The sequence below is a fragment of the Numida meleagris genome, chromosome 7 (assembly GCF_002078875.1).
Source record: "Numida meleagris isolate 19003 breed g44 Domestic line chromosome 7, NumMel1.0, whole genome shotgun sequence".
NCBI classification, from domain to species: domain Eukaryota; kingdom Metazoa; phylum Chordata; class Aves; order Galliformes; family Numididae; genus Numida; species Numida meleagris.
In genome coordinates, this window is record NC_034415.1 from 24,688,872 (window position 1) to 24,713,176 (window position 24,305).

At 40.7% G+C, this 24,305-nt stretch overlaps 2 protein-coding genes across 3 annotated transcripts in view; one reads left to right on the forward strand and one right to left on the reverse strand.

Moving 5' to 3' along the window:
* Positions 1–15,813, reverse strand: part of SLC1A7 (solute carrier family 1 member 7) — a 48,966-nt gene extending 33,153 nt beyond the window's left edge. Inside the window, exons 1-4 of the mRNA XM_021404704.1 lie at positions 15,708–15,813; positions 14,344–15,553; positions 13,237–13,316; positions 412–627 (exon numbers count right to left, since the gene is read on the reverse strand). Coding sequence (XP_021260379.1) covers positions 412–627; positions 13,237–13,316; positions 14,344–14,484 — 437 coding nt within the window. The 5' untranslated portion in view covers positions 14,485–15,553; positions 15,708–15,813. The remainder of the gene's footprint in view (positions 1–411; positions 628–13,236; positions 13,317–14,343; positions 15,554–15,707) is intronic.
* Positions 15,901–22,847, forward strand: CPT2 (carnitine palmitoyltransferase 2). 2 transcript variants are annotated; one of them, XM_021404686.1, is made up of 5 exons: positions 15,901–16,166; positions 16,869–16,949; positions 17,065–17,171; positions 19,650–20,954; positions 21,838–22,847. In XM_021404686.1, the coding sequence occupies exons 1-5, from the start codon at positions 16,033–16,035 to the stop codon at positions 22,167–22,169; spliced, it is 1,959 nt and encodes a 652-aa protein (XP_021260361.1). In that variant the 5' UTR covers positions 15,901–16,032; the 3' UTR covers positions 22,170–22,847. The 2 variants fall into 2 exon arrangements, with proteins under 2 accessions (XP_021260361.1, XP_021260362.1); XM_021404687.1 differs by having other exon boundaries at positions 16,028–16,166; positions 16,734–16,949.

The window sequence follows — 24,305 nt, forward strand, 5'->3', positions numbered from 1 at the left end:
GCACTTTCAGTAATTTCCTGAAATATGTGAGTTTCAACCCTTGTATTTAAGGTTTTTCCTATCACAACTGTCAGCCCTCATTTAAATGAATGTTACATTTTAATACTGTTTTTTGATCTTACTAATAGATTTGATGACGAGCTCCACAGACTACCTGTGATTCTATAGGAGTAAAAACACTTAGTGCAGCTAGAATTTCTGTTACATTTCTTCTCCAATTGCTTAAAGTTTACTAGAAACAGACAATATAAACATCTGATAACTTGATAACCATCTTCTGAAATTTACTTTCTCAATTTAAATTAAGTGTTCATCATTATGCTCAGAACTTGTCCTCAGGCCACAGTTCCTCCTCGTGAGTTTATGTACAAAAGAATATCTCCAGAAACCAGAAAGAATGAATATAGTTACCGGATTAAGTCCAGCAGTGCATCTGCAGAGCTCATGATGGGCTTTCCACCCTCCTCAGTGCTCTCCTTCTGTGCTGCTCCACCAGGATGGATGATGGAGACCATAATTATTCCCACAATCACAGCCACAAATGTTGTCCACAGGTAATAAGTGACAGTTATGATACCCAGTCGACTGGAAGTCTTGGCATCCAGGGCTGCTAGCCCAGACATTAAGCTATGGAAAGAAAACAAAATACTTGGCACCTCATGCATAACATCAATGCAACAGAAAACCTCTTTTCCTAATTTTTCCATTTTTCCTTCTTCTTGCACGATCACCTTCATATCAGTGTTTTTAGAAGCTTGCAGTAACACAAAGCTGTAGCCTGTGCATCTAAAAAGACGTTTCCTTTGTGCCATATGAGATCCTGGTTTCCTGAAGGAACTTGCAAGCTCAGGCTGCACACATGGCAAGCAAATCCTACCAACTGCTCCCTGAATCTTGTGGGACAGTTTTACACAATCTTATGTTCTGTGGCCCGGTTCACAGGAGCAATGGCAATAATCAGGCAAACCTAGACATGAAAGTCTACACATAACTTTATAGAACTATAGAATAATTCAGGTTGGAAGGGACCTCTGAAGGAAATCTGATCAGCTCTCTCATCCCTTCCCATGTGAAGAAAGACCATAACTTCAAAGTTAAAAACACTTAGGGGCAAATTTGACACAGGTTCATTTTCACCTGAAAAAAAAAAAACAAACAAAAAACCAATAAACAAAAAAAAACCTTTTACTTTTTTCTAAACCCAAACACAATATATTTTTGCTTTAGTAGGGGGCATGCTGGGGAGCAGACATGCTCTGTAACTGTACTGTGAGCAGAGGAGACTCCTTCATGGGCTGATATGCCTGCACATTGCAAGAGAATGCTGTGGTGATTTCACCCTCTTCCTTCCCCTTTGGCTCTTCCACCCACCGCCAGAGGATGGTCAGAGGCCTCACAAAGCTTGCCTCTGCCAAGCTATACAACTCTCTGCCATGTAGTTTAACCCCCACTAGCCCTCTTTTACAGGCAAATTAAGGTGCTGCTTGGTCCCTGAACTTGCCCTTGGCTGCTCTGACATACACCCTGCTGCTGATTCCAAGTAATCTGAGACTGAGACGTGAGTTTCCAATCACATCAGTGTTGCTTGGGGCTTTAAACTGAGATTTAGCTTTGAATAATTCGGTGTAAACTCTTATAAACGTGTATCTCAGGAAAACTGAAGTTGAAATAAAATATCACATTTACCATTTGATGTGACCGCACTGCCTAGCTTTATCATCAAAGCAGAACAGATTATCAAGCCTTTCCTCATAAACAGTGATGTACTAAGCTGCACCTCCTTGAATGAGACCTTCTTGACCTTGCTCTACTCAGTGAAATTGTCTAGAGCCAATACTAAAGTGCAGCTTAACCTTTATAGTACATTTAATGAAATCAAATGGATGGGGTTTAGTGCTCAGGTTCCTGCTCTCTGCTAGATTAATTAAGAAAATGCATTGCTTTTCTGCATCGCCACTCTCTCATGTAGGACAGTTTTTGTTAATGCTATAGGAAAATGCTGGCTGCACTGTATTACAGATCATTTAGAAAATGAGCATCTTGATCTCTCTCACTTTTGTCGCTATTGTTCTTCCTCCTCTTCGAACATTTTGATAAAAATTCCACCTTTCTGTATGCCTGTAAAGCATACTACATATTAAAAAAGGAAAGAAACAAAAACAGTAGCAGCAATGATACTTCCTTGGCCTTTCCCTACGGAAGACTCAATATTCTAAAGCACTGACTTAAATGCTATATGTATCTCAGAATAAGCTGATTCCTAACTAGCTGGATGTTTTCCATAGCAACCATTTTAAGAGTTCATCATAGGTACATTATGCAGGGAAACTGACACTAGTGGCAAGAAAGCCTCGACCAAGCAGATCTGCAGCAATTGGGTAGGAGGCCATGCAGGCTGATTACTTGGAGAAGGAACTAATGAGGAGACACAGTACAGTTTTTCCCTGGTGCTGCCCTGAAGCCATTATCTCTGTGGGAAAGACACACTGTTTCTTCTCTCCCTGATGTTACCTGTGTTGTGTTTGCCCAGCAGAGTAGCAGGAGATGAACTCTGCTGCACATGGTGCTTGAACTGTCAGGATTGTTCTCCTGAGAAGTATGTCCAGGAGAACTGAGGGCAAAACCTCGTAATTAAGCACCTCTGGTGGGTCATGTGCCTTTGGGGGTGCCACCTCTGCCTCAGCTATTGTGCAGTTAGGATCTGGGGGATGAAGTGCAGCTAGAATCTAATCAGACATTGGCTCGTAGGTGGCAAATCCTGAGGGGGCTAATAATGAGATTGCTCTGTCTTGGGGATATTCATTAACAAGATCATCATCTGTAATGAGATTATCCTGTCACCAGATAAAGTCATGCTCGGTTCATGCTGTGATGAGAAAGTTCTCAAAAGTAATTAACTATGGAGATGCAACAGGGGAAACTGTGGTATGATGGAGCATGAATCAAGGTCTGGGTTCAGATAAAGCTGTGTGTTATTCATGGCCTGCAAATCTCAGTTTGAAGGAGGGACCAGTGCAAGCAGTTTTCTGAAGGTTGTGGAGCAACAGTGAACATTTTAAGCAATAGCTCAGACTAATTTTCAGGAAGAAATGTCTGTAAAGAGTCAGAGACTGTAATCACTTATTAGCTACTTTTCATTTGACTTCATACATTTGATGTCAGAAGGAATAGAACAGAGCACATCAAGATTAGCAGACATACTGAGCGTCACAGATATTGTGTGAAGTAAGACACAGTTACATCACAGGATTTCCTCATTGCTCATCACTATAGCTCTGGCATTCATATAATGCAGCTGAAGAATCATGAGAAAAAGTACTCGTCTCATTTTCTGCGGAATAGGGAATTCAGAAGGAATAGCTTCCTACGATCACTGTATCATGTTCAGGTTTTACATTTAAAACTAATGTTCATTAGATACCCTTGGCTATATAAACCCCTTGCCAACAGCAACCAAAGCTTCTTCGATGACTGAACAAAGATGTTCCCATGCCCTTCAGAACCAGACCCTTAAGAAACACGAATGAAAACCAGGATACTTCAAATTCTTATCAATCCTCAGGATCTGCTTAGGCTTGGAATAACAGGGCAGGAATTTGATTTATAGGTTAAAATCATCTAACTTACTATGTATTTAAGTAGCTTCTACAAGCACGTTTCATGCATAGCTTCCATAATATGACTGCCAAATGGCCAAAAAAGGACTAAGACAATGAAAATCAGTCTGCAGCTTTTTTGAATAATTACAGTATTTCTCACCCATTTAATCAGTCTGGCCAAAAAACAAAACAGAAAAAAAAAAAAAAACTTCTTGCAATTTCATATTTAGGGACTATTTCTTAGTTTGTATTGAAAAAAAATACAATGTCAAGTTTCAGGCCTCCAAAGTACATTTGAATTAGTTTTAGATGGAATATTAAACCTTGTAGAGCAGGATGTAAGTTAAATCTCTGATTACTATGATTTAAGAGGTTTTTTGCACCTTGCTTTGAAACATCTGGTACTCCGGTACTGGATGTAATAACACGCATCAAAATAAACGAAACAGCCCCATGACCTCTTTATTTCCTGCACAGGTTGCTCCAACTACATGTGAAAATGATCTTTCTGTTTGTTTTTTTTCCCTGCTGTCTAGAAGAGTCTGCTGTTTTATTCTATCATCTTGTTTGTCCAACAGATCTTGGATGAAATTGTGTATGCTCAGAGATTACGCACGATTTGGAACAATAGCCTCCAAATTTGTTCTATCTGCTATATATCTGTGTACATATCTGAGCTATGGTCCTCATACTTCGGCGGCTTTCAAGCTTCTTCAAAGTTGTGTTTAATAACCTTAAGGTCTCTACACAATATAAAACTGATGCTCTACAATATTTGCAGGAAGAGATTCTTCTTTAAGGCTTCAAGGTTTATATTTCTTTTCTTAAAAAAGTAAAATATGTCTGGCTTTTTTTTTTTTTAACTAAGACTTGAGTAATTCTAAATCCACTCTGCTTTGTTTTCAGTAAATAATTTGGTTCCATTCAGCCAAGTCTGTCTTATCTCTTCTCTGAACTACATGCATTTTTATTGGAGAAAGAATCAGAAAGTCAATGAATAAGATGGTAGCATTTTGTTCAGAAGCTGGATATGGAAAACTATTCAAAAATTTATTTACTTGCAGCATTTTAGTGGGGCAGATATTTTAGGCTTAATTATTTCTCTTAGACTTCAATTGTTTCATTGTTTACTGCTAGTAAAAAAAGCTCAAACAAGCAATAAAGCAGACAAATTATTTTATCTAGAATGGCTTGATTAAATCTTGTTTATTTTTGGGGGGGCAGACTCCATATGATTTATGAAATGTTACAATAAATTATTTCTTTATTGGGTCTTTGTTGAGGGAGGACAGTGAGGAGGATCAGTGGAAGATCTAATGAAACTTAGATAAAGCTCTTAAGGGGAAATTGGAAGGGAAGAGGAAGATGTCCACATCTCCAGGATTTTTTTTTTTTATATGTGACTAAAAAATACAAGGTCAGTTACTATTTGTTTTAAATACTGGTAACAGTACAAACAAATGAAACTATTAAATACTACATTTCATGTCTGCTTTGAGAGAAATATGCATAAAATCCCAAAAATTATTCTAGCAGGTTTTAATTAATGAGGAAGGGAATTCTTTCAGTATCTTGGAAATCTCATTAGCCCCTTGCAAACAATTAGCTAAACTCTTGTGAATACCTCTAGGCTTGTTCTGGTTGTCACTGATAAGCATCAGAGTACTTATGAAGTATTTTATTTACATACAAAAATAGAACTTTCTATCTTCCCTGCCATTCTCTACCTTTTTTCTATTGCCTTCTGATAAAAAGCAATTTTTTTACTGCCTTCAAGATCAAAACCTATGTCCCCAGAAATGGAAAATACAAGAAGCTGCTGTAAAGACTCCATTCTGCTTGTTTATTTTGTCTTCCTCACCACCAGAAGCCATCTGGATGGTCGCTTTGAAATAGATGGATTATGGATGAAGTTATCAGAAAGGATTAGTGTGATTAGAAAGACATTAATCCTGTCAAGAAGTAATGGTCAAGTATTAACCACAATCAGTTGGTCCTAGAATCATGTTTGTTTTCATTCATTCCATTCCCACTTTCTCAATCTCATTTTGTAATTGCATGCCATAGAAAAGACCTGGCCAAGCAAGTTCTCCTGGTGAGGCTGGGAAGCTCCTCTAACATTAGAGATGATTATATTACAGTCAAGCATCATGAAAGTGAAGTGCAGGCTCCACTAATGCTGCTTGATCGGGCAGGCGGGCTGTCTCCTAGCTTTTTGTCACGGTCAGTGCCTTCAAGTTTCAACCTGGAAATAATCTCCATTTCCGTAGCTCAAGCCATTTAATCATCTTAAAATGCTTCTCTAATATAAAAATCTATCATACAAGAAGGCACTATCTCTCTTTTACAGACAAGGAAGCAGCAAAATTAAGGCACTTATTTAATGACAAACAATTTGTAGTGAAAATTGTAAGCCTGAAACTATCTCTGTACTGTCATGGACCATCACCACTTTCCTCATTGGTCCCCAGGCTGCTTCATTTCCATGGATGTGCCATTTATAGAGAAACAGCTTGCAACGATGAAAATAAGACACTTCACAGTAATGAGAGAAAGAAATAAGGAGCCTTCTCTGATTCTTTCTACAGTTTGATGCTTGATTGTGCTCTTAGTCTCCAGTAGAGTTAAAATTATTTTAGCAGCAGGGATCAGAATGACTTTCTTTCCGGGATATTCTTTCCTTTCTTCTGACATGCTAGAATACCAGCAGAGCTAGGCACTACTATGACTGTGACAGAGAAGTCTGCTGCTGTCATCAGATACCACAGCGACAGTGGTACTGGTGGGAGGACCATAGCCCATCTCTGCTTCACCTGCATGGTCTTTTTTTACTTAAAGTGATATAAGTTTTTTATCTCCAGATGTCATATCACACTGCACAGGAAAATGTGCCTCCTGCCCAGACATGCACAAACACACCTACCTGGCACATCTGTTGGTCTCTACCTGTATACATGTCACACAAAAATCAGAATCACAGTCACAGAATTGTTGGAGTTGGAAAGGACGTTTGGAGATCATCTAGGCCAACCCTCTGCTAAAGCATGTTCCGTAGAGGATGTTACACATGACAGTGTCCAGGCGGGTTTTGTCAGTGGTAGCTATTTTGCTAAAGACAGTGGCATCTCACAGATGTCAAGCATGACGGAAAATCTTGTCCTCTGTCTTCAAAAAGCAGCAAATAAAAATGTCAGAAAATCTAGCTGTCTGCAAGGCTAGGCTTCAAGAAAAGAAATGGAAACTAATAAATCTACATTTCTAGCCCGTCGTGACATGCAGCTCTTTGAGCAGGAACTCAAACAATGCGTTGTATTTTATTAGTGTGCTATAGGGAATTGGTTGTTACAGACTAATGCAAAACAAGCACGACTTTGCTCAGGAAGCAATGAACATCAATGTCCAATGGCTGTTCTGCCACTGCTTCCTCTCCAGTAATCAAATATGCAAAGCTAAAGTGACAGTCTATCAATGCTGGAAGGAACAAAGAGCAACCTTTGATCGCTGACTGATGAAGGAGACCTGAGACATTGTACTATAACACATGCAGAATTCAGACTGGCAGGTTGACTTTAGCTGTTCTGATAAAATATTTCCTAAATTCAGATGTTGGAATGCAAATAAAAATAGATTATCTATTAAGTATGGATGTGAAGCTTCCATCTATGGGAAGCATAGAAAGAGCCAAGAATCTCAATGATACTTGATTTTCTGTTCAGCCAGTTCTTTCAAGTGTTTTTAGATTAAGAAAAGACCAGAAGGATTTCGAATACAAATTCGGATTATAAAAAAGTCAGATTTATTCAACTGTTTATAGTTCACACATGGCTCTATCCTAAGGAAACAGAAGGATTTCAGCCAGCTCCTCAAACTTCACATGCCATTGCCATTTCTTTGCAAGACATTAGCTATTTCATACTTAAAAGACTGCAGAAGAATTCTGTCAGGTCACAAACTATTTGGACACCGTTTGTAATTATATCAGAGCTCTCCATGCTCATTCACTTTGTGACTCCAGATGTCTGTTGCACATCATTATATCCCTACTGACACTGCCTAAATAATCTGTATGGAGTTGGTCCAACTTTGTCATTATGACATGAAGAACTCTGCAGCATGTCATTTTTCACTGGAAACAGTTTGTACCTCTCAGTTACATCACTAAGAAAAAACACCAGAAGACTGTAAGATCTGACTACGAGATATGATATTTCTAAACACATGTAGCTACATGAAAATGTTAGTTTATAATGTAATGAAACTTCTGAAAATATCTGAGGCATGGAGGGGGGATTCACAAGGTTTCCTAAGAAGGTAGAATGAAATTTTCCTCTACAAGCTCATGCAATCTTACAGTCACATTTGGAGAACTGCTGGGGTAACCTGAGATCAGTTCTGCAATGCAATAGAGAGGTGGGTAATTTGAAGTCGTTATTGGTGTTGGGTGAGCTTGATCTCTGGTCACTTCTTACCCGTGGGTAAAACTTCCCATTCACTTTCTTTCAAGTATAGTTCTGCTTTTCATTTGAAAACTTTATAGATTTATCTCCTTAAGTTATCTCCTTAAAACTCTCATCTCATTCTCCTCAGTAAAACAGTAGATAACATATCCTAGGAAAGTGCTAACAACTTGTTCTCACCAGGGTGAGATTTATTACTGTTACTATTTCTATTACAGTGATACATACAACAGGTAATTCAGAAATGGGATGATGTACTTTCTTTATGCTACCATTCAAGTATCTCACAGATTTTCCCACACTAACCCAACAGAATGTTCACTCTCCTCTGCTGGGAAGTCCCGTTCCTGAGTGCCAGCATTTTTCTAGTGCACTTTATTAAGCTCTTTTGAATGATTTTATTAATCTTCATTTCCAGGAAATGATAGAAGAAATAGCACTGTACATACTGTCATTTATACCACACCAGTACTATTGTGTGAATGAAATTTAGCTGGCTTCTTGATTTAAATTGAATGATAAATATGAAAAATATACATTTCATAACCTTCTAGAGATTTGTATCTCCCTTCTGAATGGATGTTATGTTGGCTATATCAGTCACAGATTTATATTCATGGTAGAAGTCTTAGACTGCAAAATTCAGTTCCGGCCTCTGAGTGTTCGGGTCAAATTTTTCATCCCTAGCAAACTGTAAACTTAAGTAGTAAAACCGACAAATAAATTCCAGTCTGTGGTGTATTATCAGTCTCATCTTCAGCTAACAGCAAGCAAAACAGTGCACAGCACAATTTTCCCAAGCCACTGGTCTGTCTCACAGCATAACTAAACCCTAAACTCTCAAAGAATATTCTGTTGCACAGAATTTATTGAACTGCAGACAGACATGGACACGCTCTGTCTTCAGCCTGAGCTGCCAGGACTGGTCCGGAAGCCATGGAGCCACATCAGTTCTTTGCATACAGGCTTGGGAGCAAAGCCACGCTAATGCGGCTCTGTGGCTTCCGGCACAGAGCTGGTGCAGGTCTGCCCGGCTTGGCTCATGGGCTGAGTGAGCTCACATCTGCCTGCACCCAGTGTGTCTCTGCATCTTACAAAGTTTATACAGTTGTCAGCTCTTCAAACATAGCTAACACGTTCTGGTATGGAGCAGTAGAGCTGAACAAGAACAGAATTCCATAAAAACAGAAACAGCAGTATTTTTCATTCGTGGGATGTTAAAATGCAAATGCCTTCCTCTAATCAAAGAACTGAATATATATATATATATATATGGGTAAAAGGGTGCTTTGATGGAATAGTTTCCTAACTAAATACTAGGCTTTAACAGCATGAATAAGAATGACCCACTCAGGAATTCGAGCAGAAGGATAAGGGATTACCAGAACTGATGGCATTATGGACAGGAATCCCCTTAAAGACAGACAGTTCTATATTTAGCATATCATATTCAATTCAGCCAACAAAACCTCAAACGTATCAAATATTTATTACTATCCCCAAATGAACCCTCACATAAATGTAATTTTTATTAGCATACAGCTGCTTGTATTAGGAGCAGTACACTTAATGGAATGAGCTTTACATTTTAAAAAAAATCCAGGTCAAATTAGTTGTTTAGATGTGACTATAAAGGGAACAATCTTTCTTTAATAGATTCTGCACAAGGAAAAGGATCAAATCTCTGCTACACATTATTTCTTAAGTATCCAAAAAATGGTTATTGTTAAATAAATTTAAAATGTAATAATTATTCTGAGCTCAGAACAAGATATTTAAGTTCCTGTGAGGCCTGTGAAACTATGTCTGGATATATAGGAAAAAAAATTATCTGCTCACGTCTAGTATTATCTAGAAATAAGGCCCACAGGCTGCAAGCTTTGGTCTTCTCCAGCCTGCCTTCCCCAGACTCCTGGGCACAAGGGCAGAGATGCTCAGCAGGGAGCAGGCACCATGGGAGTTACTGCACAGTGAGCCAGAGCACCCGGCTTGCACACAGCCAGCCATTGTGCTGGCCACTGCTGGCACTGAGAGTGTTTTATCAGGGGGTTTATGGTAGTTTTAGCAAATTTGAGATAGTATTGATGGGAAAATTGGGTGTTTGTTTCTTTCTCAGTCTTTTCTTAGTGTAGAGCACAAAGACACTGGCATTAGATTTGACTATTTCAAGCACTCAGAACTTGATAAACTGAAGTTATGTGCAGGCATCTCTGACAATCAATTTGTCCTGAAAGCAATACTGCAGGTGAAGGATAGACATGGGGGGGGGGGGAGGGGGGGAAGAGCTTTTTGTTAGCTATCCTGAGTGAGAGGAAGAGATTTTGTGATTTTCTGGTAGGTAACACTACTAGAAAAAGCCTCAAAGGCCTCCAGATGTACTACTGCACTGTTAAGGGCTGCAAACATTCCACTAACAGCTCGTGGTTCCTGGCTCTTCCAGACAGAGCCATCTCCTGGCTGAAGCGAGGAAATTCATTATCTGCAGAGAAGTCTGGTCAACAAATCTGAGCCCCTCAAACCAGCTATCAGCAGATCATAGCTGAAGACATGGACCCACACTGCTTTAAACATATCAAAGGACTCAGAGCAGGATGTACTGAGATCCACCTCTGTCACTGCTGTGAATGCGTCTGCCTGTTTGAAAACCAGAGATATTTGCTGAAAACTTTTGGATATATGAGAGAAAATGAACTATTTGCACTGCAGTAATCAACAGAAGACAATCAAGGCCTCTGTCCCAAAGAGAATCAGAGAACCTCGGGTCTGCGAATGATCTTTCAGCTTTGTTCAGTCTAAGACAGGGTATGTGTTCAACCATGAATTCATGTTTGGCTTCTACTCTCTCTCAGCTCTCTTATTATTCCCATTTCCAGTATTAAAAATAGTATCCTACGTTTATACATGTAAGAAACACGGTGCATCTGGCAACTGTAGGGTCTAAAATCTGATCTTGTAGCAAACACCTACCAAATATTCCTATGGCAGATACAAACTCTGTCAAACTATTTATCTTTATTTCTTCATGTTGCTTGTAGAAGTGTAGCTATCACTATGCGGCTGCCTGTTCCACAAAGAACAGCAAACTCTGTACATCACACACTTGGTGGCTAGTAATAGGGATGAGCAGGGCTAAAACTCTGAGCAGAGGATGGGGGCAATTAAAATATCCTTCTTTTAGAGCACTGTATGATGCTGTGAAGCTTGTTTATGTAACCAGATAACTGAAATAATATCAACTTCCATCCTTAATGAAGGCCCACATTACACCAACCCCAAAAGCTCACATGGGGCTCAAACTGGCTGGCTAGTTTTACTGGCAGTTGCTTTTCAAGACATTTGTGTATGCAGAAAAACAAGAAGTAAGACCACAGGTGACAGGGGACATCAGAAACAGGTACAAGAACACTTCTAGGTGCTGTAACATAATTGCATAAAGACAAGGAAGAATACACTGAAGAAACAGCCTCCTGATGTTTGACTGAGTTCTTCTGCAGTCAAGGAACTTTTAAAATTAACATAGTTCAATCAGAGATTCCCAAACATATCTCCTTCCTAAGAGAGAGTGTCTGCAAAGTTCCCATTTTAACTCTCTATCGGGTCAAAATGATAGCACAATTTTTCACCCACTTCTGTGAAAGCTGGATTTGAGCTAGTGACCTATAAGTGCGAGATTTTCTAGTCTTGTCCATCTTCTGAATGACACACTTGGTTCAGGATTGTATAAAACAAACAAAAAAGGGTGTACAAGACTGTAACTACATCTGGAGTATTTTCTGTTTGCAAAAAAACCTGAAATTTCAGTATGTAATAGCAAGTAAAGGTTAGTTTGTTATACAGGGAGTTAGACTCATGCTGTCCTAAAAGGAAGCTAATCCCTTTTAAGTTCTCTTCTTAAAGTTACTTTTCTTCCTTCTTTAGAAAATGGAATTAATCAATTCTAACAGTATGGCTCAGAGATTCCCTGCTGACACATCTGTAGGTAACCTATAGCTACAGCGGGCTGTGTCAGAGTAGCTCTTTCCCACTGTGCTGCTCCTCCTCCCGGCTTATCAAAACCCACAAGGGAATCCAAAGAACAATACATTTTAGGGAAGGCATGCAACTCTGCTCTCTTCTGTCCTTAGTATATCACTGCCTCATGTTACATTTATGTTTTCCTTGGAAAACTCTCCTTCTATCTCTCAAAAAAAGCTTTTATCTTGCATTGATGTTTTCTAGCAGTGTGGGACAGAACCACATATGAGTCTATGGTCACACTGGCAGCAAGCACCATGAATCGGCTTCACTCTGTGAAAAACCATGGGAAGTTAGACACGACTGTGGGATTTAAAAATAAAATTAGCACTGGATTTGTGTTCTAATTCTCAGTGACCTGAAGTCTAGAAACACGTCTTTCTCTTAAAATGAAAGATGAGTTTTTGACATATCTATTAGTTTCCAGAAGCTGAGGCTTCAAGGAAAGGCACCAAATATTACAAGATTTTTGTCTCAGATCTCTTAAGGTAAAGTTAGCTTTGCTGCTCTTCATCTCTCCTTATCTCTTCTTTCAGCATTGGGTACATGAGAGGGCTTTTGTCTATCTTACTGGTATTTGATTGTTATTGTAATCAGCTGGAAGACATAAATTTAAAGGGGAGAAAAGCTTGTCCAAAGCCAGCTGGTTGAGCATCCTGAGCAGCGGGATCTAGATCATTAACTCTGCCACTGGCAAGGTGGCACCATTCAAGCTTCCACCTTTAATGTATTAAGAAATCACTTTCACTTCCACCTGAAGCCAGGCATACATCAGTAACTCACTGGACATGCTTTTTTTCCCCAGTATTTCTCATTCTGCAGCAGATTTCCCGAAGTGCTGCAAAAGATTATAAACTAAATGTGCTTTTTCATCTTCTTTGTGTGGTGCATGATTTCAATTGTTTAAATTTAAGGTAGACTTTTTGGTATGGTGGGTTAAATGTTTTCCAAACATTTAACTTCTATAATACCTGTATGAAGTATTAGGGAAATGTTCCTATTGATTAAAAAAGATGTTCATAGCTCTACTTGAAATATAAATGTACAGCAGTCAGTAATGTTTCTGTCTCTCCAACATTTATTCAATTAAAACCAAAACAGTGGTGATTGCATGTATTATTTAGGAAACTTCAGCAGTTATTAGAGCAAGCATTGTCCTCACTTACCTTGAGACAACCAGGGGGAGAATCAACATTTTCAGCATCCTCATCAGTAACTCACCGGGAAACTGGAAATAACTAATTTCCTGGAAATACACAGAGAGGTGCTTACTGTTTTGAGACAGCCTGCCCTTGTGAGTCCTGCTAGAGCAGTGGGTCAAGTGGTACGAGCAGGTAAAATCTGCAGCTCTAGTAGATAAGGAGGCAAAGACTGTAGTCTTTAAAATAATGTATTTATATTAATTAAATTACATATTGTGTTGTAATTCAATAAAAACACACACAGCATTTTTCATTCCTTTGCAAAGGAAGACAGTGAAATATCCTGCCTCCTGGGGACTACTGTGAATAGGTTGCCCTGAATAATCCCTTTATTCTGCATTTTGTGTGTTTTGCTAGATGCGTATGAAGCTACTGATTGGACACAAAAAGTGTTCAGACTGCAGTTAGGGCAGCAGAACAGAGAACTGGTTAAGCTATTGTGTTTACTAAATGCCATCATTTTTAATTGAGATTTACATTGTGTGCTCAATGCATTCAGCAGTGCCTGTTGTCCTGTTTACTGACAGACTGACACAGCAGTAAGAAACGAGTACCTGCAAAGAGCTTAGCTGAAGTACACTGGAGGAGAAATCCCCAAGGGACTTTAATAGCATGGTCTGTCAACAATGGGAGATCTCAAATTTATTAATATAAAATACCATCAGTGTAGCACAAACATCTGTACCTTGGTACACCTGATGGTGGAAACTATTGCCAGCATTTTCTTTAGATGTACACATTCCAAACTAATATAAAATCCAACAAACACATCATACTGTTTTTAACATTCATCCAGCTTATTATGCATACTCGCAACGTTACAGTGGGGCTGTGCTGGATTTATTAGTGTCTTAAAGACCAAAACCTTTGCCATACACATTGTTTGAGAACTGAGAAAAGCCCCAAAGAGCAGTGTGTAGGTGAACAAACAAATCAAATTACACAAATTGAACAAGTACACAGACATGTTTTTTATCTTGAAAAGTCCATCCTGAAGTCCTACAGGTTGCTATGCCTTTTGTTATGTAAGTATTTTCCCTGCAGTGATGCACTCTGCTGTGCCACACATACCTGCTGGGAAAGCCGCCTCGTCCTGAGGAAGAACCCGAGGAGACAGCCAATGGTGACCGACAACACCGAGAGGATGAGCAAACCATTCCTTTTACAAACATCCTTGATCCGAGCGAGGATCGCATCCAAAGCCACCGCCATGGTGTCCTCCGTGCTTCTTGGAGAAGAATCAGCATCCCATGGAGAGAGAATCCACTCGCTCCTCTTGCTGGAGAGGAACAGACCTCGCTCTGTATAGATCAGATCAAAGCACTTCCAGTTCTGCTTAGCTGACCTGCAAGGTCACCCCTCTGCCAATCGCCACCAAGCAAGCAGCTGGCATTATTGTTCCAAATTAATACCGACAATCCTATTATCGACTACATCATTAAGAGCCTGCAAGAAGATTAGGGGGCTCTGGAAAATTAGAACGGAATGCAGTAGTATTTCTAAAACTAGACTGCTTCAAAACAAAGTGACATGTTCAGAGTGCGCTCCCTGGTCTTCCCAGTTTAGGGTCTGGCCATCCACCCCTACAAAGCGAGCAGTGTAAGTCATGCACACAAACACAGGGAAGGAACGTTACTGCGCTGTTTTTCTGTGCAGGGCAGAGCAGGTGACATTTTGAACGAGACTATCACAACAGGGCAAGCCAGGTAAAACTAGACTTCATTAATTAAAGCAGGCCTGGATTTTTTTGTTTTCCTGACCAAAACAAGACTGAAGGTGCAGTGTAAGAACCACGCATCGATCAGAAAACAGCGGTACGCTGAAACACAGAAGAAAAGCTTCTGCCATTTGGCATTTATTATCTTGGAAGCAAAATGATTTCACTTTTTCTTCCACCACTCTGTTGATTAGAGTAGGGCCAATTTACTTTCAGAGGATTATCAGAGTAAGCCAGGGGGATTGCTTTCCTTTCCTTCACCGTGTCTGCACTCAGTATCAGCGCTGTTTTTTATGCTTACGAGCAAAAATACAGAGCCATGACTGCTCACTGTGCTGCATTCATTGAAACGCTACTGCAGAGCCTGAGCTATTCAAAGATTATTCAGTGTTTTTATGGAAAATACTCCACAGAGCAAATTTGGGTATTTACAATGCTTTATTTTATTTTGCAAGGCAGTGTGTGTAGGTACACGCTCACGTGTGAGCGAAGGGGTGAGTGAAGAGTGAGCTCAAGGGTCAGCAAATCGTTCTCCCTGGAAGCAGGAGCAGAACACGGTACTGTCTGTAAGACATACAGACACACACACAAAAAAAAAAGAAGAGAAAAAATATATGGATTCTGTATGGTGAATAGGAGTGATGACAAAACCACATAATCACATAAAATTTTATTAATGCTTATGTAAGAAAGCACTGAACCAACTCTGCCGTCTCACCGCAGACACAACGCAGACAAGTTTGTTGCCGATACGGTATGCGCCCGAACACCTTCCAGACGAAGCCATGCAGCAGGAGCGCTTCCGGAGCTGAGCTCAGCCCCCGGAGCCGCAACCCCAGCGATGCAACCGGGACTCTTCGCCCTTCAGACGACCCCCTGAGCCCCTCACGGCCCGCGAGGACCGGCCGCCCTTTCCCCCCGTCCGGCCGCGGGTGCTGTGGGGAGATCCCGTGCCCACCGTGGGGCGGGTGCTCCGCAACTCCTGCCCGGGCGGCGGCAGCGAGAGGAGCGGGGCGGCGCTGCACGGCGCGTGACGGGGCAACATGGCGGCGCGGCAGCTGGTGCTGGGGCGGGCGGCGGTGCCGTGCTGGCGGCGGGCTTACAGCAGCGCGGGCGCTGCGGAGTTCCTGCACCGCAGCATCGTGCCCACCATGCACTACCAGAAGAGCCTGCCCAGGTACCGCGGGCCGCTGCCCCGTGGGACCGGCCGCTCCGCGGGCTCCTGAGGGAGGCAGGGCCTGGAAGGAGCGTCCTCGGGCAGCGGGGGACGCGGGCTGAGGTCGGGCGCGGCCGGTGGGGCTGTGAGGAGAGGAGAGGGCAGGCGTCTTTCCTCGTGTTCCTGCTCAGCCGCGGACGGGTACTCATCCGTTTCGTGTTCGGGCAGAGAGGAAGCTTACAGTGATACTGGTGGGAAATGTGCAAGAGAACGGCGATGCTCAGCACCCGGCAGGGAGCAGGAGCCCACGTACAGGAGGTGGCTGCCAAGGTGGATGGTCCCTGTGTGGAGCCGGGGCTGGACCCCATGGTCCTTACGGTTCTCTTCCAACTCGGGATATTCTGTGATTCGGTGGTTCTGTGAAATTAAACCTCTCTCCTGTGTGGCTGCTTCTTATTGCAGCTGTTTGTGTCGCTGCATTGCCAAGACCCTTCACTGCAATAACAAGACAATCGAGTTGCGTTCTCGTGAGGACATTATGCTGTGATGACATATATTCATCTATTCCCTTTCTCCTTCTTGCCTAAGAAACTTCTAAGCCATTGAGATAATATGGGGTGTAAGGAAGGATAGAGAAGAGGGGAGAGAAATTGCGACCACAGTGCAAGAAGCTGAATCTTCATCGATACCATTGCTGAAATGTCTCTGTTCCCCTTCCTTCAGACTGCCTGTTCCCAAACTAGAAGATACAATTAGGAGATATCTGAATGCCCAGAAACCTCTTTTAAATGATGACCAATTCAGGTATGGACAAATAAGATAGACATAACACAGTATCATTTGCTGCTTCAAAGCTGAGTGTTACATATCAAAAATATGAATTGTGACAGCATTTCAAATCTTTTACTGATTGCTGTAGGAAAACTGAAGAACTTGCTCATCAGTTTGAAAAGGGAATTGGAAGAGAGCTGCATGAGCAACTAGTTGCTCAAGACAATCAGAACAAGCATACTAGTTACATCACAGGTATGTTGACCAAGGGATACTCTGTGCTTCTGTAGGGCTGTGAAGATGGTGAAGGGTCTAAAGGGCAAGCTGTATGAGGGGCAGCTGGGGTCCCTTGGTTTGTTCAGCCCAGAGCAGAGGGGGCTGAGGGGAGGCCTCATGGCAGCTGCAGCTTCTCCCAGGGAGCGGAGGGACAGCGCTGAGTTCTGCTCTCTGGTGACAGCAACTGGGCCTGAGGGAACGGTATGGAGCGGTGTCAGGGAAGGTTCAGGTGGGGGTGAAGGAAAGGTTCTGCCCCTGAGGGCAGTGGGCATGGCCCTGAGCTGCTGGTGCTCAGGGAGCACTGGGACACCGCTCTCACTGGATTTGGTTTTTGGGTGATCCCGTGTGGAGCCAGGATTTGGACTCGGTGATCCTTTGGTGTACCCTTCCAACTCAGGTTATTGTATGTTTCTGGGATTCTGATTGGATGCAGGAGGAGTCTTTAGGTCATCATACTTTATAATAGGCAGCTCATAATGCTACAAATAAAATGGGCTAAAGCTTAAGCTCTCTGTTGCATAAGCTAGGAATAATGTGCTGTGAATATTGCCTGTGACAGTATTTGGGCAAATTCTGAGTCTCTGGTAGAAGAAGGCCCTTCATGTAACTTGAATATACCAGAATTCTGCAGGATGGTGGAATGTTGCTAAACAAGAATTGCAGTCCTAAAAACATTTTTTCCCTTTTTGAATAGAAAATACTCAAGACATTAGTAAAGTGCAGTTGAGAAGGGAGGGAAAGAACAGTGGTGCTACTGGAGTGAAAAACAATGGAGGGACAAGATCAACCACAGATCTAACCTGTATTACAAGTTAATTACAAAGGTAGCTCTCTTAAGGAAACAAAAGCGATAATTTTCAAGTAATTTCAAGTTACTTAGCAAGAAAACGGAACTGTGAGGGAGGTCAGCAGAAGTGGTCAGTACTCTGGACTTGAAACAACACCCTCCCCCCCCCCAAAAAAAAAAAAAAAAAAACCAAAAAGAAAACCCCAACAACTAGAAAGCCATATTCTTATAAAGAGGAAAAGGAACTGAGAGATACAGAAAGTGAAAGATGAGCATAAAGGAATACAAATTGAGACGGAGGTATACATTGCTTTTAAATTATTCTTCCTAATTGTTGCTTCCACTGACTCCAAATGCAGACATACGCTTGTGAAAGTTCTGAATAGATGAGTAGCAACACAGGTGGAAATATTCAAATACCTAGGGAAGTAGGAGCTCACATGTTGTCCTCACTGTCTGCTGAGACTACCCATTAGGGTGCTGGCTTAGCAAGTTGCACAGCAACCACAAGTTGCGTAGAGAATAGCAGAGTATTTCATATAAGCTTCTGCTGAGTTTATTAGCTCATGCTATCCATTCCCTTTATGCAGTAGGTGGGGTTTTAACTGCTGCTGACTCTATGGGGTTTGTCAAGGCTAACCAGCATGCTTCTGCTTTGTGTCAGTGAACTACAGAGCATTTATCTTCCTTTTATTTAGTTACAGTTCTTTTTTTAGGCCTCATAAAAGACATATTCTACTTGAAATTGGTTTCTGAAAGTGTGTATAGTTACCCCATTCTCAACTTTCAAGTCCAAGGTTAAAAGGCAACACAACAATGAGGAATGTGGTTGCTAATCTATGAGGACCAGGAATTATGATTGTGACTTAGATCCTTGAGTTAACTGATAGCCCTTCTTACAGCCCATCAGCTGCCTTAGAGAGGAAGCTGGTGTCCACTTGCTTCCTTTGTTTGCTTCCAGACAGTGCGTAGTACCAAACCTTACTGAGTTCAAAGCTGTTAATAATAGAGCCTACTTAAAACAAACAAATGAACAAACAAAACCAACACCCTTCCTGCTGTAGCTTCCTGGACTTCTGTTTCTCAGAGACAAATGTGAAGGCATGACCACATTTCAGAGCTATGATGGACTCCCTTGGTTATGGCAAGGACAGAACCTTTGTGTAACATTTGTGCTTCTTGATATGTTGACAGGCCACGTGATGAAGTGAGACTGCCTAAAAGACCTGTGGGTATCAAATGTAATTCTTTCTGAAGTCTGCTCTCAGCCTGGAAGAATTACCTTGAGGTTCTCTCTAACCTCATCATTTTGCCAGTTCTGTTCAGTACTGATAGTTTCAGTGGATAGAAAAGAGGAAGAAATTATGATTTATTAGAGACATAACAGAAAACATGGAAATTTTTTCTTCATTGTTAATGACATCAACGATCTTTATAAAGATAGCCCCAAATGCAGTGTTTTTACAGTTAACCAGCAGTACTCTTTTAATAATTGAGGGTTGGGAGAATCCTTGGAGGAATTATTGCATATGTTTTTCTTGTTCGTGTGCACTGCAGTCGGTATTTATTCATGATCACTGTTTGAGGCAGGATATTGACTTTCTGAACATCTTTCTGATTCAGACTGCTGCTTTTATGTTCTGACCTGTTTCTCAACTCTCTGTTTTCAGGTCCCTGGTTTGATATGTACTTAAAAGCACGTGAACCTGTTGTTTTGAATTTTAATCCATTTATGTCTTTTAATCCTGATCCAAAATCTGAATATAATGATCAGCTCATACGAGCTACAAACATGACAGTTTCTGCTATCCGTTTTATGAAGACCTTCAGGGCTGGTTATCTTGAACCAGAAGTTTTTCACCTCAATCCAGAAAAAAGTGACACTCAGCTCTTTAAAAAAATTATTCGATTTGTGCCTTCTTCACTTTCTTGGTTTGGCGCCTACATGGTCAATGCATATCCCCTAGATATGTCTCAGTATTTCAGGCTTTTCAATTCTACACGGCTGCCTAAACTCAACAGAGATGAGCTTTATACAGATGAAAAGGCAAAACATTTACTGGTACTGAGAAAGGGGAATTTTTATGTATTTGATGTTATTGACAGAGATGGAAATATGCTGAAACCTTCAGAAATACAAGCACACTTGAAATACATCCTTAGTGATAACAGTCCAGCCTCGGCCTTCCCTCTTGGCTACCTCTCCAGTGAAAACCGAGATACGTGGGCATTGCTGAGAAAGGATCTACTGGATAATGGCAATGAGGAAGCTCTTCAAAAAGTAGACTCTGCTTTGTTTTGTCTCAGTTTAGATGATTTTCCCATTAAAGACTTTGTGCACTTGTCTCATACTATGTTGCATGGAGATGCTGCTAACCGCTGGTATGACAAATCCTTCAATCTTATCATAGCTAAAGATGGCACTGCAGGAATTAATTTTGAACATTCCTGGGGCGATGGTGTGGCTGTGCTCAGATTCCAGAATGAAGTCTTTAAAGATAGTACTGAAGTACCAGCTGTTGGCCCACAGTCCCAGCCTGCTTCAGTAGACTCTTCCACAGCAGTACGGAAACTTGACTTTAAGGTGAGTGATGCCTTAAAAGCAGGAATTACCAAAGCAAAGCAGAATTTTGATGCCAGTGTAGAAGGACTGTCTATTAATATGATTCAGTTCCATGAAGGGGGCAAGGAACTGCTAAAGCAGAAGAAGGTAAGCCCAGATGCCGTGGCTCAGCTTGCCTTCCAGATGGCTTTCCTTCGGCAGTACAATCAGACTGTTGCTACGTATGAATCTTGTAGTACTGCAGCTTTCAAACACGGTCGCACAGAAACTATACGTCCTGCCTCTATCCATACAAAGAAATGTTCGGAGGCTTTTGTCAGGGAACTGTCCAAGCATAGCACAGAAGAGCTTCAGAAGTTGATTGTGGAGTGCTCAAAGTACCACGGTCGTTTGACAAAAGAAGCTGCTATGGGTAAGTAGGATTACACCAAACACTCTTCTTTTTGAACTGTTGTTAAGGTTGCTATAAAAATTTACTTCACACCTAAATAACTGAATTTTGATGGAGGCCTAATATGGATGCAAATTTAGCAAAAACTAGCAGAAGGCTGCAGCTATGAGACTCATTTCTTAACTTGGAGGGAGTCCCTTTGTGCTCCTAGTTCATTGTTAATGTGCCTAGATGGTTTTGATACTTCCATTTTTTTCCTTAGAGCAGTTGGGTGGTTTGAAGCACTAACAAATACTTAACTGCACACTGTATTCTCCAGGGCAACCAAGAACTTTGGCTTTATGAGTGAAGAGTTGCTGCCTTATGCCTGCAGGGGTATTAAGGCTGTAACAGCTTTCAAATCAAACTGATTCTTTAGCTGTGGTACTCCTGGTATTTTTCTTTTGAATTGACCTTTCCAGAAGTATAAGTTGCTTCAGTAAAGTCAAGAAGACTGCTGAACATTAGCCAACAGAGTCTAAAATTTGCCTCTTCCTACTGATGTGAAATCCTCTTCCTTTTTAGATTAATAAATTTTAGGAAATCCTTTATCTGTTTTAAACAACCTGGAAATGTCCAAATAATTAGTGAATCAAATAATGTGTTGCATTATTAAAGTTGTCTATTAACATTACAGTTTGGTTTACTATCATGATTCCTGGTTGAGGCTAGCAGTAAAACAGCAAGCCCTCGTTCCCTGGCATAGGTGCATTAGAAGTGCATAATGTCTGGGTTATGAAAAATATTTCTTGCTAATACTAAAGAAACTCTCAGCTCTGTAGACCTTTAGTGAGGTCTAAATAAGTGAGTTTACTTCCCGCAAAAATTAGTCATATCTCTAATACTTGTTATTTTATTTCAACAGGTCAGGGATTTGACCGACACCTGTTTGGGTTGCGCTATTTGGCCTTATCCAAAGGTATTGCACTTCCTGATTTCTATCAAGACCAAGCCTATGCTCGGCTTAATTACAACATCATTTCTACAAGCACATTGGTTAGTCCAGCTGTGCAATTAGGAGGATTTGGCCCAGTGGTGCCTGATGGCTTTGGAGTAGGATATCAAGTACATGATGATTGGATAGGTTGCAATGTTTCCTCTTACCCAACTAGGAATGGTAAAGAATTCCTTCAGTGTATATACAAGTCACTAGAAGATATTTTTAATGTTTTAAAAGGCAAGGAGGTTAGCAGTTAGACATAAAAGTGCCGGGACACTTTAAAGTTGTGGTAGAAAATGCAGACTTTCTCTAATTGGCAGTACATACCAACCAGTGTTCAACATTGCAAACAACTAAGCTCAGTTGGCTTCATTTATTTTCACTGAACTTCAACACTGTGTAGATTCAATTTGATTTTTTAATGTAAAGAAATCAAGAGCAGGCCTTGAATACACATTTCAGGAAATAAAAACATTCACAGTGTTGAAATGAAGTAGTGGAGCCATCTATTCAAGCAGATCAACATGTTCTTAAAACACGTTTAGAATAAAAAGCCCTGTTAACAAATTTATGAACTCTGACATCTTTGTTGTGAGTTTCAGGTAGGCAACAGCACCTTTAAACTGTTGGATTTTAAAATACAAGCAATAGTGTTACACTGAAAGAGTGATTGCATATGCACTCTTTCAGTAAGCTTGCTTACAAAGTTGTCACACTTACTTTTCTCTTTAAACTTGAATAATATCAGAACTGGTTGTACCTCAACAGTTTGAAGCCTTTCCAATATAACAACTTTTTGAGAAATGAATAATGAAGTGAGAGGCTCTAACTAACCCACAATCATCCACTGTGTTGTTAAATTGTCTGGAAAAAAACTGTGATGTAATAAAGCTATCTATTGGTAACTATAAAGTTCTTTTATTCCAATATGAAAATTATGCAGTATGAGTAGTCCATTTATCAATAGCTTGTATTTCTTACAAGGGTTAAAATGAATACTTCTGTATTCATAAGTGTGCTGCAGTGTTGTCTCTCAGCTTCCATGCATGATGTCTGTCCAATAATCTGCTTTTGTTTCGCTGTGTACATTTGCTGTTGTGCCTTAAAAAAGAAATATCACTGAACTTTATCTTCTGGGGTTCTCTCTACAGAATTCATCCTACTGCAGAAACCTTAGCACATTTTCTTGAACTTTCTCCTTGCTCTTGTACTTGCTTTCTATCAGCTGTGACTTTAGATGCCATTTATTGTACCAAATGCGGGAGTTTCAGAGCTTACAGATGTATATTTAATGTGTCGCAGTTTGTAGTAGGAGTTCTAAAGACCAAGTCTTAGCAGAAATCTCTAAAGGATTGCAAGAGAGCTTGAGCATAATCACACTGTGAATGCAACATCAAACCGGTGCAGACAAGTTCTTCCTGCTGTTCCTGACTCAGACTCGGGCAGCTAAAGTGGGTGAGAGCAAAAGGGACCTTTTAGCCAAGGTGCTCAAAGTTGCTTGGAGTCAAATGCAGATGCCCTTTGCTGAAATCCCACCTTTTGCAGAAAATTCATCGTGGTACAGATAACTTCAACTCCTCAGTCTTTTAAACCTTCATAACTTTCATATTGTTTTTATTCTGGTAAAATGAGTCTTTCTTTATAGCTGAATAGTATCGTAGTGCTTGCTTCTGGAGCTCTATGAAACTAACGCAGCATGCTTCTTTCAGCACAGACAGCCAAACATACTGGTAGAACCTGAAGTTTGAGTACCTTGGTAGGATGTGACATGAGTTTTAAAGCTCAGAAACCTATTCATCTTTACCCTTACTTTTTGTATCTCAGCTTCCAGATTTGCTTGGTATCTTTATTTAGTGCAGGAACAGTAAGCAACACCATAGTATGTACTGCAAGCACTGGGAAGAGGAGACACATGCTTCAAATACATAACCCCAAAGGCTTATGAACTTTTCCTTGTCAGGGATTTTTCCTCTGCAGCCCATGATGTACTGTTGCACTTTTCAGCTGAAAAGTGTTTAAAGCTTGGTTTAACACTTACCAGGATTATCCTGTCAGTTTGAACAAAGAAAGGAAGGTGATCGTTTTGGCAGATGAAGAAACTGATATAATCAGAACAAAAGTCTCTGAATGAAGTTAACGAGAGAAAGTATTTTTTTAAACATGAGAACAATGTGCAAGATTGTAAGAATACTTGCCAAGAAGTAGAAAGTGTCTGCACCTAGAAATTACTTTTCCTAGTGACATATTCAAAAAGGTACCTTTATTTTCAGAAAGTGCAACAGTTAGGTGTAAGTGTCAACAGCAGTTAAGCTTACTAAGTATTTTCAGAAAAGTCACTTCTTTATAGTTTTCTGACAGTTCGGTATGTACCTTTTTGCTTCAGCAGTTAGCAC